This window comes from Balaenoptera ricei, chromosome 16, assembly GCF_028023285.1.
Source record: "Balaenoptera ricei isolate mBalRic1 chromosome 16, mBalRic1.hap2, whole genome shotgun sequence".
Classification (NCBI taxonomy): Eukaryota; Metazoa; Chordata; class Mammalia; order Artiodactyla; family Balaenopteridae; genus Balaenoptera; species Balaenoptera ricei.
This window is the reverse complement of record NC_082654.1, coordinates 110,837,722-110,856,357: the sequence shown is the minus strand read 5'-3', so window position 1 is coordinate 110,856,357 and position 18,636 is coordinate 110,837,722. Positions and strand designations below refer to the sequence as shown.

The 18,636-nt window shown below is 40.9% G+C and overlaps 1 protein-coding gene across 4 annotated transcripts in view; it reads left to right on the top strand.

Annotated features, from left to right (window-relative positions):
• The first annotated feature begins 28 nt into the window (after positions 1–28).
• The window catches only part of ARID4B (AT-rich interaction domain 4B), a 126,617-nt gene continuing 108,009 nt past the window's right edge, over positions 29–18,636 (top strand). For 3 of the 4 annotated variants that reach the window (XM_059900452.1, XM_059900451.1, XM_059900449.1), the window contains exons 1-2: positions 29–276; positions 1,274–1,328. In XM_059900452.1, coding sequence (XP_059756435.1) covers positions 1,323–1,328 — 6 coding nt within the window. In that variant the 5' untranslated portion in view covers positions 29–276; positions 1,274–1,322. Of the gene's footprint in view, positions 443–1,273; positions 1,329–18,636 lie in introns of all 4 variants that reach the window. The other variant, XM_059900450.1, reaches the window with a different exon arrangement.

The window sequence follows — 18,636 nt, the reverse complement described above, 5'->3', positions numbered from 1 at the left end:
GGGGGGACTTGGGGTGGGGGGGGGAAGCGATGTTTGCCCGTCAGTCGAGTCCGGAGTGAGGAGCTTAGGCGCCGGAGCGGAGGGAGACTCTTGCGCTTAAGCTTGCAGCCGCCACGGCCACCGCCTGGACCTTTGCCCGGAGGGAGTCGCAGAGGGTCTGTCGCCGCCGTCCTCTACAGGGCAGCGCGACTGGGGGCCCGGACCTCCAGTCCAGGAGGGATTTTTCGTCGTCCCCCCTCCCCCCAGCGAGGGAGCCCGAGCGGCCGCCAAACAAAGGTACCAGTCGCCGCCGCGGGAGGAGGAGGAGCCGGAGCTTCAGCTTCAGCAACCGCTGGACCCGCCGCCCTTCTTCCCCCATCTCTCCCCCGGGCCTGCTGGTTTTGGGGGGGAGCAGGGGAGGGGACTCTGGACGTGCCAGGGTCGGAGCTTGCCTCCGAGGAAGGTAGGGGCATTTTCTGGGGCTTTCGCGGTCTCGTAAGGGGGTCTTCGGGGGAGTCACTGGGCCCGGCCGGGGAGCCGGGGAAGATCGCTGGGATGGTGTCCCCCGGCGCCCCAATTCGGGGCCTCGGCCTCCGAGGAACTCGCGCCGCCCCCCTCCCCCCCGCAGTTGCCGAGTCCGAGTCGCCCCCCACCCTGGCGGCCGCACACTTGGCGCTTTAGTGCCCCTCGGCCGCGGTGGGGGGCCCCGACCGGTGGGGGGGCTCTGCCGCCGCCCGGCCCCTCGGCGCTCTCGCCGTCCCCGCGGCCGGCAGACGTGGATCCCGCTCGCACTTGTCGGTGTCCGCCCCGGAGTGGGACGTGGGCTGAGGCTCTGCGGCGGGTCGGTGTAGCCTGCGGCCCTCTGGCCGGTCCGCCGCCCCCGCCGTGCTCCCCGAGGCCCGGCCCGCTCCCGCTCGGACGCGGGGTGCGCAGCCCTTCCGAGGGGGAGCGGCCGCGCCGGCGCGCAGGCCCGCGGGCAGGAGGGCGGTCGACCCCGCGCCGGCCCCCGGGCTTGTAGTGAGTTTCTTCTCTGACAGAAATGGCGTCATTGTCGGAGACGGGAAACTCCGTCGGGTCCCGACAATGGGGACGGGAAGCTGTCGAGCTGTGTAGGTGGTCGGGTTTGCGGGGATGGCGGGTCCAGAGGGGGCCCCGGCTCGGCGTTTGGTGGTTCGGGGACTGACGCCTCCTTTGGCTCCTTGTCGGGGTGCAGGCTTCGCACGGTTCCCTCCGCCTCCGCCGGTGCAGAGGGGTGCCCGTGGTGTTGACGGGGTGTCTTTTGTTTCGCCTCCAGGTGCAGGTGAATCTGGTGTTTTCGAGGGGATCGCGGCCCCAGGATCATCATGAAGGTAAGATCGCCTCCAGAAAGCCAGCCTCGGGGGCTAGAGGATCCAGGAAGTGGGGGGGTTTGATCGGGGTCGGGTGAGCGACCCCCGAGTTTTGCCGAGGAAGGTGTGTGGGGTGGCTTGGGGCCCGAGCTCGTCCCCAGGGACGACGGGGGTCAGCTGCTATGGATCTCGGTGGGCTTTGCTGTGGACTTGGAGCCGGTTATAGGATATCTCGCTGAGGATGATTTTTTTCCCCCGTATAGATCCTCTCTTTTTGCAGGGAATGAATGATAGGAATAACTGCGTGAATTTAAGTGTTTTAAAAGCAGGTCAAGTAATCTGATTCTAGAAACTGGACCGTACTGTGGTTCTATCGGTTACGCCGATGAAAGAACATCTCATTTATTGTGCGAACAGTACTGTGAATTTTTAGTAGAAGACCTATTAGATTAGCGAAATCAAATATAATCTTAATCGAAAGATTTTTCAGGAAAATGTTTGTGATCTTTAGAAAACTCAGAGATAGCAGTTGTTCCTCGGATTTCCGGGGATTTAGGATTATATGGTATGTTTTCCTCTACTGATCCATTTGGTCTCTAAATTATCAGATGCTCTGTTGCATTGTGATAAAACTGATGGGGAAAACCGATGGTCAGGTTTCTCTTAAATGTAAACATGTTAACTGAATGTAGGATGTTGTCTAAAAAGTACAATCTACTTAAATGCTGGAAGAAATTATAGTCATAAAAGGACAGGGTTTTTTTTTCACTTTAGAGAATATGTAATTGAATGCTGTCATATTTTTTTAACGCACTTGAGGATGAAAAGCCTTAGATATCTGAAATGTCTAGATTCAACTGGTGGAACTTAGAGACTAGCAGATATTTTTCATCCATTACAAATTCACAAGTGCTTGAAAGGAGTACAGGGTTTTCACAAGGATAGAAATGCAACAGTTAGTGTGTTAAAATGTGGATGTCATCTACTTTTGATAGTTCCTTTGAATTTTTTTTTTTTAAATTTATTTCTCTTCAGAATCAGGACCGCTTTCATAGTACTGCATTCAGATTAAGATTTGCAATACTTGTGTTTATGGTAGAAAGTGAAAGCTGTGGCCAGTTAAATATTTATCAGTTACACAAAGTAATTAAATTTCATCCAGTTTTTTTGTTTTTTTTTGTTTTTTTTTTTTAGGTTTTTTTATTCTTGAGTTTGGGGTGCTGTAAACTCCTACCTGAAACAGTTTATATCTGCTGAATTACTATTTCACCTTCATGTAAATGAAAAAACAGTGATGTTTCAGACATGAATCCCTTTTGTTAATCACAGATGCTAGCTACACCTTCTGTGACCTGTATAAATCAGTGACAAGTAAATTTATCAGGGAAAACTATATATCTTCTTTGGTGTTGGACAACAATTTCTTAAGAAAAGTGTTGGGTTGAATAATATGTAATAAGTTCAGAAGCTGATTAATACAGAATTTAGTTTGGAATAAATGTTGTAATCTGTCACAGTTTCCAGTGTAGTGCCTGGCACATCTCGAGCCCTCTGTTAATGTTTGGTTAAAAGAAATGTAGTAAGTTGAAGGTCTTTTAGATTTTAGATTTTCTTACCTTTTCTTTCTTCCTTTCATTTCCTTTTTTTTTTTTTCTTCTTCAACTTATCTGTTTAAAAAAATGAAAATACGTTGGAAGCTTCAGCCCTGAAAGTTTCACGGTATTAGGCAAATGCAAATATTTTGGTATCATTTTAGAACTACTCATTTTAAGCGCTCAGCATTTCCATTATTACTGGCTTATAAAAAAAGTTACTAGTAATGTTAAAAGGAAAGAATTGTTAAAGTAATCTTGTAATTTTATGAAAGAAGAACTTCTGTTATTGTCAGTATAGTAAGTCCTCTCTTTGGGAATCTGCTAGTAATCAGAAGTCCTAAAGATGTAGCTTATTTCTTTCAACTTAATTTTTTATGTTGTGAAAGCTGAGAGGCTGCCCATGATTGGTATTTTGCTTTAACAAAATTGCAATTCAAAAAGTATGTAGTATTGATTATATTAGGCTTAGATTTTCTTGTTTGTGTGTTCCCAGTTTCTATATTGTAATGACAACTGAGCTGTAGAAGGATTTATGCCAATTATCGGATCTTCTCTAACAGATTTGTACTTGTAGCAAGCTTTTAAATTTGTAGTATGTGTCCTACTAGTCACAGAATTAAATTTTGTTAAGTGATAGTGTATTGAGGTAATTGAAAGTGTGTAGGAGTACACTTTTTTGGTTGTTGCTTTAAAGTCCCAAAACAAGGAAAAATATATGTAGCATTTTAAGTGCTATATGTTTTAGAAGCAATTTTCCTGTCAGAATTTACTTAAATAAATAAATAAATAAGGCCTCTTTACTGACGAATATACTGTATCTCATGGTATTTTTGCCCAGTGTGTTTTTGAGACATATGACTATAACGTAAAAGCAATTTTGTGCTTTAACATAGATCATGATGTTGGTGTTATGTTCAGTTTATTTTTCATCTTTTTGGTAAACCTTTCAATGTCACTGATAGCACATTATCAGGAAATGATAGATTATTGAAGTTTATAAATAATTCTAAGAATTATGTCAGATACATTTCCTACTTTTTTCTAAAACTTTTTTTTTTTTTTTTTTGCTTTTCTGTTGCGCAGGTTATTAACATCTCTCATTACACTGCAGTAAATTTTGAAGTGGAAATGGGCTGGATAGAGTAGACATTTCAGAATCTTTAGGGGATAAGTGATTTAGGTGGTTGTACTTAGGATCTGGGGAGATGGGCTTTTTCAGATATACCATTCTCTCCTCAGTAATCACTGCCTGAGACCACATAAAAATAATGGGTTGATTACAAGTGCCTTTTTTAATGTCCTTTGCTTGTGTGAGTATTCTCAGTCCCTTTCCCCTTCCTTCCCCCCCCCCCCCTTCCTTTTCCCTTTCCTCTCTCTGGATCCCTTTCTCCCTCCCTCTTTCTCTTCTACCTTTCCTTCCTCTCTTCCTCCTTATTCTTTCCTCCCTCCCTCTCTCCATCTCCCTTCCTTTCTCCCTCCCCCTTTTATAAATCATTCATTTAACAACAACCCCTTCCATGTGTCAGGCAGTGTGGCATGAAGGTAAATATGCTCTCAGACCTGCTGTCAAGGAGCTCACAATTTAGTTGAAGACGCAGAAAAATAAAGCAAACAGTGCATGTTGAATTATAAGAGTATTTTTTGCAATATACAGTATTTGTGATAAGTGCAATGGGAGGACATAAGAGGACACTTAAGGCAGAGAGCCATTGAAAGTTCTCTGGTGGAACTGGCATCTAAGCTGAGGGTTAAAGCTTTTGCTAGGCAAGAAGAGTAGAAGACAGTGTTTCAGATAGGGCACAACATATTGGAAAATAAAGGAAAGAACAAGATGAGGTATCTGGAAACTGTAAGTAGTTCACTATGGCTGGATTAACTTAAAGCGTGATGTATTTGGGGTGGGAATAGGAGGGCAGTGATGGGAGACGAAGTTAAGTTAGGGAGTTGAAAATTTTCTGGAAAGCTACATGGAACCGCTGAAGGTAAAGACACTGGTTTGTACTGTAGAGAGATCACTTTGGTGGTATTGTAGTGAATACGTCAGAAGGGAGATCTGAATGGAAAGTCTGGAGATTCCAGGTGATAAGTCAAAGTGAGAAGTGAATGAGGACCTGAACTCATGTGGTGGGAGTGGAACAGAGGGAATAGATCTGAAATACCTAGGACGTAGAATTCAGGACTAATAACTCACCCTGGGGTGGGAGAAGATGGAGGTTTCTCTCTTGGGGCATGAGATAGATGTTATCGTCATTTGAATCATGCTGTCACTGGAGTAAACATGAATAAGGTTCTGAGTATTTAAGGGACTTGTAGGAGGTCCACATCCAGGTGGACTTACTAATTAAGATGTTAAGGGTAAGAGCAGGTCGAGTGAAGAGAAAGGAGAGGCTTGCTTAATTCAGTGTGAATGTTAACCTGTAGTTAATATTCATAATATTTCAAGGGATTTAGACCCATAATATGGCAAATGTATTTTGTGCTATAAATTTGTGGTCATTTTGATGAACAGGTAATTTTATGAAATAGTGACTTGTTTTCTGTCCAAATTTCTAATCCTTTGCTTATTGTAATTTTAAAAAGTATGCTAGACGAGTACACATTACACTGAAGAGTGTGATTTTGCTAACTTAGCTTGTAAATTCAGTCACTGAAGAGGTATCGTGTGCTTTCTTTGTACCAGACATGGTTGTAGGTATTGAGGATACAGCGGTAAACAAAATAAGAATTCTTGTGGAGTTTACTGTCTACAGTCGACCCTAGAACTGCACTTATATGTGGATTTTTGATAAATACAAATATGCAGTGTAAATGTATTTTCTCTCTCTTACGATCTTAATATTTTCTTTTCTCTAGCTTACTTTACTGTAAAATACATATAACACTCAAAATATGTGTTAATCGACTTTTTATTTTACTGGTAAGGCTTTAGTTAACATTGGATTAGTCATAGTTCAGTTTGGGGGAAGTCAGAAGTTATACATGGATTTTCCACTGCATGGGGGTAGTGGCGCCCCTAACTCTTACATTGTTCAAGGGTCGACTGTATTAGGGTAGACAGACACCAAACCAGAAAAAAAGAAGTGATAAGTGGTATGAAGGGAAGTGAAGCAGAATCAGGATAAGAGGGTAGAGTGACCGAGAGTGTTGCTTTAGATTAGATTGTTTGACCTTGAGATGTTTAAGGAACAGGAAGGTGGCCTTTAGGGCTGGAGTGGGAGGAGATGAGGCTTGAGAGGTCACAAGGGCCAGAACAATGTAGGCCACAGTAAGGACTTAGAGTAAACTCTGAGTGTGCTAGGAAGTCACTGCAGAGTCTGGAGCAAGAGAGTGAAGCGGTTGTGTAGAGAATAGGCTGTAGGGAGCAAGAGCGGAAGCAGGGAGATGAGTTGCACGTCAGTTCTGGTGAGAGAGATGGTGGTGGACCAGGTGTGGGAAATGGTTGTATTGAAGGTGGGGACATAGAGTTCTAATGGATTGGGTGTGAGGGAAAGGTTCTGCTTGCTGCTACTTACACATGACTAACCCTCCCATCCCTGGCCCCTTTAAATAATCAAGAAAATCTTTTTGCTGTGATTAGGTGGTGGATGGGATTCTTGGAACTGAGTATAGCCAAGAAGCTGTTGCCAACTGTTAGCCTTCCCTTACTGGTGAGCAGTGAACACTGAGCTGAGCAGTCCTTTGTTTTTGTTTTTTTGTTTTTGTTTTGAATTTTAGGAATTGAGGTAAAATTCACCCTTTAAAGTGTGCAATTCAGTTATTTCTTAGTCTTTTCACAAGATCGTGTATCCATCACTACTGTCTGACTCCAGAACATTCTCACCTTCCCCCAAAGATTTCTCTCTTCCCTTTACCCCTCCCCTGGCGATCACTAATCTACTTTCTGTCTCCAAGAATTTGCCTATTCTGGACATTTCCTAGCAGCGGAATCATACAGTATTCCTTTTGTGTCTGACTTCTTTCATGTAGCATAATATTTTTAAGGTTCATTCATTTTTGTAGCATATGTCAGTATTTCATTCTTTTTTATTGCTGAATAATATTCCATTTTCTGGATGTACCACATTTTGTTAATCCGTTTATTAGTTGTTGAACATGTGGATTATTTCTCCTTTTTGCCTATTATGAATAATGCTGCTGTGAACATTATTTACAAGCTTTTGTGTGGACATGTATTTTCAGTTTTGGGGGGCGTCCTAGGAGTGGACGTCTCAGTTTTCAGGGTGGTGATACTACCTGTGGTAACCCTGTTGAGAGCTGAGTGTTGGACTTCAGATGTTTTGTGTTGCTGTGGCAAATGACCACCAAGAAGTTGGACATTTAAAAAATTCACTTGGGGCTTCCCTGGCGGTCCAGTGTTTAAGACTCCGCACTTCAACTGCCAGGGGCACGGGTTCATCCCCACTGCTTCTTAGTGTGGCAAAAGAAAAAATTCGCTCAGCATTTACTGAACGCTTACGTGCGAGTCTCTGATCTAGCCATTTAGGATATATCAGGGAACAGGACAGGTAGAAAGTCCTGGCCCTGTGGATGTTACCTTTTAAGGTGGGGAGGTGGGCAGACAAATCAGAATAAACATAGTAAGTAGATTATCTAATCCGTTAGGCGGTCAGCAGTAGGGAAGTAAGCGGGGAGCTCGGTAAGGAGGATTGGGACTGTGGAGTGGGCAGGTTGTACCACTAAGTGAGGTGGTCAGGTAGGGTTCACTGAGAAGACATTTGTGCAGATGCGTGACGGAAGGATGTAAGGGAGAGAGTCATGTGGCTTCAGAGGCATCTGGACATGTTCAGTGAAGTGCACAGAGGCCAGGGTGGCTGGAGTGGAGGAAGGAAGGAAGGAAGGAAGAGATCGGGAGTGGATGGGGTCAGACAGGTAAGGGGGATGCAGGCTGGGGGTGGAGTAGATCAGATCACATCACCTGGGACCTTGCAGGCTTTTGTGAGGATTTTGGCTTTCACTCTGATAGAAATGGGGAACAGTTGTGGGTTTGGAACAGAGGAGTGATGCAGTCTCATTACAGAGTGGCAGATTTTCATTATATTTTTAAAGGATCACTGACTGCTGTGTTACAAACAGGCTGTAGGCAAGTCTACAGGATAGAACCTGACCAGTTAAGAAGGTGTAGTTATAAGGGATGGTGGCTGGCTGCCACCGTGAGGGAGGTGTGGAATGGTCAGATTCTAGATGTGGTTTGAGGGTAGAGCCAAAAGGAGTTCTTGTCAGATTGAATGCAGAGGAAAGGCAAGGAGAATACCAAGATGTTTTGGCTGAATAACTGGAAAATTGGGATTTTATGACGAAGTTAAGGCTGCGTAATTTTTGGAAGTAAACATTTATATTTAATAAATTTATAAGTATATTTTATATTTGTGAAGCATGCTGACTGGTATATTGCTCTGTGAAATGTGGCTGTAAACAAAATGTAGATATGCTATACAGTGGACCCTTGAACAGCATGGGTTTCAACCGCTTGGGTCCACTTGGACGAGAATTCTTTGCAGTGAATACTACAGTCGTACTACACAGTGTGTGGCTGGCTGAATCTGAGAATGTGGAACTGCAGATACGGAAGGCCAGCTGTAAAGTTACAGCGGGATTTTCAGCTGCGCCCCTAACCCCGGTGTTGTTCAACAGTCAGCTGGGTTAGCTTTTTAGGAACAGACGTTTAGAAGCATTGGAGCCTTTCATTCTCGTTGAATTGTTTAAAAGCAGGACTGCTACTGCCGCCTTCATTTTGGTGTCACAGAACAAGGATGTTTCTACATTCATGAGACGCATGCACTAGTATTTTGTGTAAGATGACACCCACAGTCATCTGTGGGTCAAAAAGGATCAAAATCTTTTTGATATTTAAATGTTGCAGATTCTAGAAGGGGTGGATTTTGATAAGGCATATACTGCAAGTAGAATTATTTAAAATTTGTATTGATTACCTAAGTGCAAAGCATCACTTTTAGCTTGTAACTTAATTTGACTATGAAAGACAAAATATTAAAAAAAACAAACGTGTCACTATTTTTCAGTTGGGCCTTCTTTAAACCTAGTGGACATTGAATGAAACATGAGCTATAAATAATGAGCTTTTGTTCCCAAGATGATTGAACTTTTTCATTTATTTACTTTACATCAAAATAAGACAGTATATTTGTTACCTCTTAAACTGCTAATCATTATGTTTAACTTAATTTTAAGAAAGAGCTTTTGTTATAAAAATTATTACATTTCTCTTCTTTTAGGAGTGCAGAAAATCTTGACATTCGAGTTTTCCATGGAAGATAATGTGTTTCTAGAAATCTGATAATTTTCATACTAAGATTGGAGACAGCATTCACGTTTGGGGAGGAAAAATGAGTTTTAAAAAGTATGTAAACAGTTTCCCAGAAGATAAAAGGATCTGCTAGGGTCAGTTTACAAAGACAGAGAGAAACCAAACTTCATGTTCACCTTGTATACTAACAGTCATGTTTTAGGCTGGTTAATAGGACTAAAGGGACAAAATAAAAGAGGCAGTAAAGCAAGTTTTAAAACAACACTTGTCTTACTCTGAGGATAATATCCAACTGTGAATAACTAGATGTACTGAGCTTTAGGGCAGTTGGAGATAAGTATACAATTCTACTGACTCTGCCTGGTGTGTCTTCCCAGCTTAGCATTGGTGCTGGCAGTCAGGTGGTAGAGAGCCTGATTCTCTGGGCCATTATTATGATTTGAAGGAAGAAAATCTTTACAGAAAGTAATGTATCACCTTTAAGTTATAAATTTAGCTATTAATTAAGAGAATAATAATTCTGTACGTAGTCTTTTACTATTCAAATGTGTCAGATTACAGTCCATATGGGACAATGGAATGGATACTTTACCTAGACTTTCCTTATTTAAGCCATTTTTTTCTAATTAATAGATGAATTTTTGGCAGTGTGACTTAACTCTAGGATATCTAAAGTCCTATGTCAAGGTTTTGACAAGTAACAGACTACTGTCTCCTAATTTGATAATCTTGCAGGGCGTAATTGCTTATGAGAGTATAGTCATTGATAACTGTTTAATAAGTTTCATTTAAAGTCACACTAATTTTTTATCATTTTCTTTAATAGCAGAAATGAAGATAATAAACTGCCGAACCTTTGATCAAATGGTACTTAAAGAAAAAACTCATACTGATAGTCAAAGTTATACTTGAAAATGGCTATAAAAACCACTTTGTTTAGTTAAAGTACTCAGTAAATAGTGTAGCTTAGTGATTAAGAGCACATGGCTGGGAAGGAGAGAGGTCTTGTCGCCGCTCCTGTCTTTCTGTGTTCTTTACTTGGCTGTTGACGTTTAGGTAAAGTTATTTATTTTTGAATTGAACGTAAACATCAGTTTCATTTTTTGCAAAGTGGGGTAATAACAGTTACATCACAGGGCTGTGTAAGTACTAAATGAAATTACATTTGACGTACGCGGCGCTCGGCATTGTTCTGAGCGGTCAGTACATGGTAGCTGCATTATTCTGGTAAAAGCCTGTCGTTTCTGTTTTAAATGGATAGAGTGAGGATTCTTTCATCAAGACTGCTTGGGATTGAATTGGGACTCTTGTGCTACCAAGTTGTGGGCAGTTTTCTTAAACTCTTTAGGAGGGCTGGTGTCCTTGTCTAAGATGAGGAATGGTGGTAGCACTTACCTCATGGGGCTGTTGGGATGACTAAGTGTAATAACAAGACCTACTCCATGATAAGTTATTACTTATTATGTAAAATTGTAGCTATTATTATTAGTTCATGGAAAGAATGTGTAAACGCTTGTGAATTTAAATAGGCTTTTGGGGTGATGCAGTGACTCCAGTCTCTTAAAGTTTGATTTGGAAGTTGGGGGAAGAAGTTGCAATTTTGCGATTGAGATTAAAGCCTGTTATTGCTGTCTTTATGAAATCCTTAAAAACAGAGTGTTCAGTGGAAGGTGAAAACCAGATTTCTTTATTCTAACAACTCTTTGCTCCCATTTCAGACCTTTATTTATTCTAGCCCTTCCTGATGCAGAAGCTTCTCTTAGTAAATACAATACTTGTTCTCTCTTCTCATTTGCTGCTGGCTTGCCCAGATGGGATTCTTTGAAGGGAAAAGTAAATTTTACTTCCAAGCCTAGAGGGTGGTTATTGCATTAAGTGAGCTGCAGGAGATCTTCACTTTCTAAGTGGGCATCGACCCCCAGACTTGCTTGTGTGGGGACATTTTTTTTCTTCTCAGGGTCAGATCACTGTCGTGATGTGGCAGTTAGTCACCTGAAGCTGCTCTAGCGTGGCGAGCCTGTGGGGATGGGGCGAACGCGTGCTGGGGCCCTGCCAAGCCTGCGTCTCTACTCGAGAGTAAAAGGAAAACCGAACAGGCTTGACGACAGACAGCTACTGTCGCTGTCAAAGTTTAAATGAGGCAGCTTGGCTTACACCTATTTGGGAGTTTTAAAAACATTTAGCTTTTTATATTTTCAGTTTTATCTTGGTAAGTATAGCTCATCCGAGGTCCCATTTCAATTTTTTATCTGAATATCCTTGTTGAAAGTTGTTCATTGATTTTTTTTTTTTTTTTGGCTGCACCCCACAGCTTGTGGGATCTTAGTTCCCTGACCAGGGATGGAACCCGGGCCCCCTGCAGTGGAGGCGTGGAGTCCTAGCCACTGGACCGCCAGGGAAGTCCCATGTTCAGTGATTTTTAAAAAAAAGTGGTTCAGTGTCGGAGGGCTCTTGACACTTAGTAAGTCACCTAATTTTGCTTTGCCCCAACTTGGAGAAATACTTTTCTAAACTAGTTCTATTCCTAGCAAAATTAAAGAAGTTTTCTTTTTTTAATTATAAAAGCAATACAGTTTGCTGTAAATATTGAAAATTACAGAAATATAATGTATACAGTGAATAGTAAAAGTCATTACCTTCCCCGGTCTCACTTCCTGTTGGCAATTTGATTTAAAAGTTTGGGGTGTATTCTTCCATACGTTTTTCCTTGCACATATAAACGGACATCTGAGTATTTTTTGATATGCTTGGTTTTACAAAAATGGGCTTATACTATGCATATTGTTCTGTGGCTGTTTTTACATCTTTCTATATCAGTATATAACAGATATGTGTCATTCTTTTTTGATGCCTTCAGCAAGGTTTTATTTGCGTTTAGTGTGCTGTCTTCTCTACCACCAAATGATTTATTTAAGGCACCACTGTGTTTCTTTAGCGTTACGTTATGGCAGATATGTATAGGGCTCGCTTAGCAGTGTTTAGCATTCAGTAGATATTCAGTAAGTATTATTAATGTATTTGAATATCTAGTATACTAGGTGGTGAATAGTCTCAGTCATCTGTAACATTTATAATCGTCTCTCATAACCCTATAGATTATTATTACAGCTACTATTAATGAAATCTGATTGCATGAGATTGCTTTTTAAAAATGTTTGTTTGTTTGTTTGTTTATTTATTTATTTATTTATTTATGGCTGCATTGGGTCTTCGTTGCTGTGCGCGGGTTTTCTCTAGTTGCGGCGAGCGGGAGCTACTCTTCGTTGCGGTGCGCAGGCTTCTCATTGCGGTGGCTTCTCTTGTTGCAGAGCACGGGCTCTAGGTGCGCGGGCTTCAGTAGTTGCGGCACACGGGCTCTAGAGCGCAGGCTCAGTAGTTGTGGCTCACAGGCTCTAGAGTGCAGGCTCAGTAGTTGTGGCGCACGGCCGTAGTTGCTCCGCGGCATGTGGGATCTTCCCGAACCAGGGCTCGAACCCGTGTCCCCTGCATTGGCAGGTGGATTCTTAACCACTGCACTCCCAGGGAAGTCCCGAGATTGCTTTTAAAAGGTAAGCTGTGAGAGGTAGTGAGGGAACATCCCGTGCTGTATGGCTGCTTCTAAAGAAGCTAATGTTGTTCTTGGGCTCTTATTAGAAAGGTTAATTTGGGACAGACCACTGTAGGCAGTGACCCCAGCAGATGTTTAGAGTCAGAATATGTGGTTTGTAAAGGATTTTGTAACACTACAGTTAGGTTTTTAAATGGCACATTATGTTTGTAAAGTTTCGTAATCATTAATTATTTCTTATAACATCCCTTTGAGGCAGGTCAGCAGCATTTTTCCTCTTTTATGGTTGAAGAAGCAGATGCAAAGGTGTTGAGTGATTTGCCCACAGGCACACATTAAACTGATGGCAGCATCTGTTCTCCTGTTAGTAAACTGAACCATGCTGCCTCTGCTAGTTATAAGAGAGTAATAAAGGTGTTGCCATTTAGTGACCTTTTGATGGCTTTATGGAATAGTTTAGAAACCTTTTACCTACTTTTATTGAAAGGAACAGTTTTAAAGCTAGGATTTATTTGCATTATAGTATTAAATATTTTAGGGAAATCTGTCCTATTCTCTTATAAAACAGAAAAAATTATATGAAAATATATTAAAATGAACTGCAGTGGACTTAGTTTTCCTGGGAGAACCTATACTGGCTTGAAAATTAGTATCGTAAACTAGAGGAAAACAGTACAAGGCTTTGAAGATATATATTTTTTTAAATTTTATTTATTTATTTTTGGTTGTGTTGGGTCTTCGTTTCTGTGCGAGGGCTTTCTCTAGTTGTGGCAAGCGGGGGCCACTCTTCATCGCGGTGCGCGGGCCTCTCACTATCGCGGCCTCTCTTGTTGCGGAGCACAGGCTCCAGACGCGCAGGCTCAGTAGTTGTGGCTCACGGGCCTACTTGCTCCGCGGCACGTGGGATCTTCCCAGACCAGGGCTCGAACCCGTGTCCCCCGCATTGGCAGGCAGACTCTCAACCACTGCGCCACCAGGGAAGCCCCCTTTGAAGATATTTTAAATAGTAGAAAAATGAATCGTCAGGGTATATTTCCGCAAGTAATTTTGAGTTGAAACACTGTGGCTCATAGAGCCAGAAGAGACTTGCAAAGAATATTTGAACCTGTGGATTTAGACCCCAACTGTTCCGCCATGTAACAACATGGAAGGTTATCTAGACTAAAAAACTTCCTACAATCTTGGTGACATTCCTTAAGTTATAAGTTTAGTTGTGTGAATCATTCTCTATTTACTTGTTAGGACTTGATTCTATTATTCCATAAATTGCTGTCATATTTTAAAAGAATATTTTAAAATTCAGGGTTAATTCCTGTGTAATTGTTTTTTAGAAGTCAGGAAACTATTATGTAAGAGTATGCAAGTTGAATTTTGAGGCATTGAATGGGACAGAGGTTTCTTTTTTTTTTTTTAATTTTATTTATTTATTTATTTATTTTTTGGGCTGTGTTGGGTCTTCGTTTCTGTGCGAGGGCTTTCTCTAGTTGCGGCGAGCGGGACCACTCTTCATCGCGGTGCGCGGGCCTCTCATTGTCGCGGCCTCTCTTGTTGCGGAGCACAGGCTCCAGACGCGCAGGCTCAGTAATTGTGGCTCACGGGCTCAGTTGTTCCGCGGCATGTGGGATCTTCCCAGACCAGGGCTCGAACCCGTGTCCCCTGCGTTGGCAGGCAGATTCTGAACCACTGTGCCACCAGGGAAGCCGGGACAGAGGTTTTTATAAGCAAATCATGGCTAAATTTTACTGCTTACTACCTATGTTCTTCACAACACTGTTTAGCAAATTCTTGTAGAATGGTGACAGATTTAGGCTTTATTTGTTTCATATTGCTGCTGTAACAAGTTGCCACATATTTAGTGGCTTAAAACAACACAAACTTTTTATTTTACAGTTCTGGACGTCAGAAGTCTGAAATGGGTCTCACTGAACTGAATTCCTTGTGTGGGCTCTAGAGGAGATTGTTCCTTGCCTTTTCCAGCCTCCAGAGGCTGTGCACATTCCGTTGCTTGTGTTCTCACCTCTGTCTTCAAAGCCAGCAGCTTAGTATCTTCAGATCTCTCTGGTTTTGACACTACCTCTTCTGCCTCCCTCTTTCACTTATGTTAGGACCCTTGTGATTTCTTTGGGCCCATCCAAATAATCCAGGATAATCTTCCCATTTCAACGTCAGTTGACTAGTAACCTTAATTCCATGTACAATCTTAATTCCCCCTTGCTGTTTAACAACAATTTCAAAGATTCTGGGAATTAGGATACAGATATCTTTGGGGAGGCCATTATTATGCCTACCACAGACTCTTTAGTTCAGCAAAATCTATTTAACCTTTCAGGCTTTTCTGTAAAATGAGATTAATATTACTGTTTACTACAAAGGAATTTAATGAAAATGGCAATTATATGCCCATGCAGACAGACCATGCATAGAATACGCTCAGAAATATTAACTGATGCTTTCTGGGTTAGGTGGATGCTTGCGGATAGGTAGTCTCCAAGGTAACCAGTGAGTGGGCTTGGTAAACTCCAGTCTGAATATCTGGAGTTAAGCTTGGCCTCTGGAAGCAGAACAAGATGTCAGTGAATCAAACGCTTTCCAGAGAATGAGGCTTCACTACTGTTGATAACTCTTCATTTGACTCTTATAAAGGCAGGTTTTTGTTTTAGTATTCAGCTTTTCTAGACCTTTGCGTGTTGAGGACAGTGATAATTTATAGCATAGTGTTGAAAAAAATAGACCAATGCTTAACCATAATTTGTTTTATGGTTGGAATCTGTTTTAGTCTCAAAGATACAACACATTTTTTAAGCAGTAGGCTTTTCTACTTGCTAGGATTTTTCAAAGAACTACTATGACAATAATTAATGGAGAGGCCTTGAGTAAGTGCAGTTTTAAATCTCAATTGCTTATGATTGATTGTTTTGTATGTGCCAAGTTGGTATTCCTTTTTGAAGTTAAACTTGGAGACTTGCTGTGTTTAATGTGATATCCTAATTTTTCTTTGTGAGTCTTTCAACTCTCACAACTGTGGTGTTGTGAGGCAAGATTCACAGGGTGAAGCAGTAGATAGTAAAAATGGCTGTTAGAAAACCCTGCCGAAGCGAATTGTAGGGGTAGATATGTCTTCTTTGTTATTTCTATATCCAGGTTAAAATTTGAGTTACGTAGCTCTAGAATAAATTTAGCAAAACATTTCCGTGTGGTCATTCACTGGGTTACCTTGTAAATAGTATAGATGGAAAGAAATCCACTAATTCTGTTTTATTACAGACCTGTTTCAAGTAAGTAAGTGATTGAAATTTTCGCAGTTCTGTGGTTGGAAAAAGTTGTTTTTTTCTACGTTGCATTATCATGTATTTCTTTGCACACATAACTGCTGATTGAATATGGTTTAAGTTAGAATGTGTCTAAAGATTGAGTTGTAACCAGTCATTTGGTTCTTGTAGCATGACAGGGTCCTCTGACTCTGATTCTAACCCTTCTCTCCTTTGTCCTATCACTATACACATATTTCTAGCAGTGCCCCCATAACACTCTAATGACAGGCAGTAAATACTGGACAACTGTTTATTTACATCCATGCGTCAGTACACAAAATAAGTTTTACAAAGTTCTGTCTGCCTGAGTTGTAAATTTATGCTCTCAAAGTTTCTGTTTTACATATATCAAATATTTTGTCTAGTGTTTCTTAGAATATAGATATATGAATGATTTGAGTTTGATAGTACATATGGTACTCTCTTCAAATTATCTGACTTTTTAAAAATTAGATCTCAGTACCTCATTTTAATGGAGGTGATAAATTCAAGCACCACCCTTCATTGTCAGACTTCATCACAGGTGTATTAGAAGCAAAAGAGCCTGTGTTTCAGGATGTGCTGTTTCTTGCCTCATCACCCTGATGGTTGAGAAATAGTGGATTGAAGTTGTTAGGTTTAAATCCTGCTCTGCCCCTTAACTAGTTGCAGACCCTTAGGCAGTTATGGAAAATGGGGAGAATAATATTTATTCTGGATACGTCATACATTTAAAAAGACTGTCACGGACTCTAAAGGCTTCTGCTGCTCCTAAAAGAAGCGTTAGAATCCTTTGCAAACTAATGCTTTAGGCAGCTACCACCCGTGAATAAGAACTATGAATTCAAACTGGTGTGGGCCAGCCTCCTCGCTTGGATCTCTTGACTCATAATCCAGTGTTCCTGTCCATTATACCGCAGAGAACTGCTCTACTTCTAAACCAGCGCCAGGATTCAGATCTCTTCAGATGGCAAGGTTCAATAATGATAGGCAGGAAGTGTTTTTGTTTTTGTTTTTGTTTTGTATGAGAAAATAACTCCTTGATGTATTAGTGTCTGGTGTTAATTTTTTGACCGAGGCTGAACTCTCAGGATTTGTTATTGTTATTAGGATATTAAGCTTTTGGATAATTTTAAAAACACAGTTTATCCCCTAGAAAAACACTAAAAGCTTCTTACGTATATGAGCTTGGATTAGGTTCAGACTTTAAGATGGCTCTAGAAAGTACAGTGAGAGACTTATAAGACTGCAGTTTTTAATGAATGAAATGCCTCCGTGTATGGATCGAAGCCGGCTTTTTTGGCAAGCATTAACAATGTGGTTTAGTTCCCCATCTCCATGTCCCTCCAGTTATAACTTAAATTGCCTTGATTGCATATTAGCTGTGATTAAGTGTTAATGAAACAAATATAGGGTCCTAATTAAGCACAATGAAGATCTCAAATAAAGTGAAGCAGTATATTACTAAGCACCAATCTGCTAAACAAATATTTAACCAGTCTAGTGGATAGGCACAGTGACTGTTTATAATGCAGGTAGTAATTTATATATGTGTTTAATATGATGTAGTAATTGGCTTTAGATTAATATAAACATATTAATTGAAACAAAGTTTTTTTAATTTTTGGGAAATTCAATGATATTCAAATCTGGGGACTCAAAGTAATAAAAATAGATGGTCAGAGATGAATACACTGGAGGGTAACAAACATGCTGGTGATACACAGCTTTAAAACTTTATTATGGAAATTTAAAACATACTAAAATGAAGTTCAGCTAATTTTCCCATACTTATCACCTAGCTTTAGCCGTTGTCCACATTTTGCCATTCTTGTTTTATCCGTTTCACTCTGCTGCTCCTTGTCTCCCCTCCCCGCTCACCATGTAGCATTTTAAAGCAAATTCCAAGTATCATTTCATTGATATCTTTATCTAAAACATAAGCACAATGCTATTGTCTCAGCTAATAATATTAACAATTCCCGAATGCTATCCTATAGTTAGAAATTTTCAAATTTCTCTGTCTCAAAAATACTGATTGGATTATTTACATCAGGATCCAAATAAAGTCCTCATGTTGCAACTGAAGGATATGTCTCTTAAGCTGAGTCTTTTATTCTGTAAAGTCTCCTCCCTTTTCATGCTATTTATTTGATGAAGGAACCATGTCATTTAACCCATAGAATTTCCCACATTCTGTGTTTGGCTCATTGCATGTTTTTGATTTTGTTTAACCCCTGAATTTCCTGTAAGCTGGTAATTCTAAAGGCTTTGGTTTTATAATTACATCACTCCTACTATATTTGTTCGCTGAAATTCTTCTATGTTTGGTAACTCTACAATACAGAAATGCAGGATAAATGATCGATTATTTTCCCCCTCACTTTGCTGGTTTTTAGATTATGTAATGGGTTGGTGCTCTAGGAACCTCCTAAAACGACCAATGAAGTGTTTTTGCTTTTAGTTGTTTTAGTATCATGGATTTTTATGTACTCTTTGTGTCTTAATCCATTGTGGTTGCTGTTTTTGATATTTTAATTGCCTCATCTTTGGCCATTTGGAGTCCCTTCAAATGGATTCCTGTATTCTTTTGAGTATGATCTGCTTAGTTTTTGATAACTTCCTTACTTTC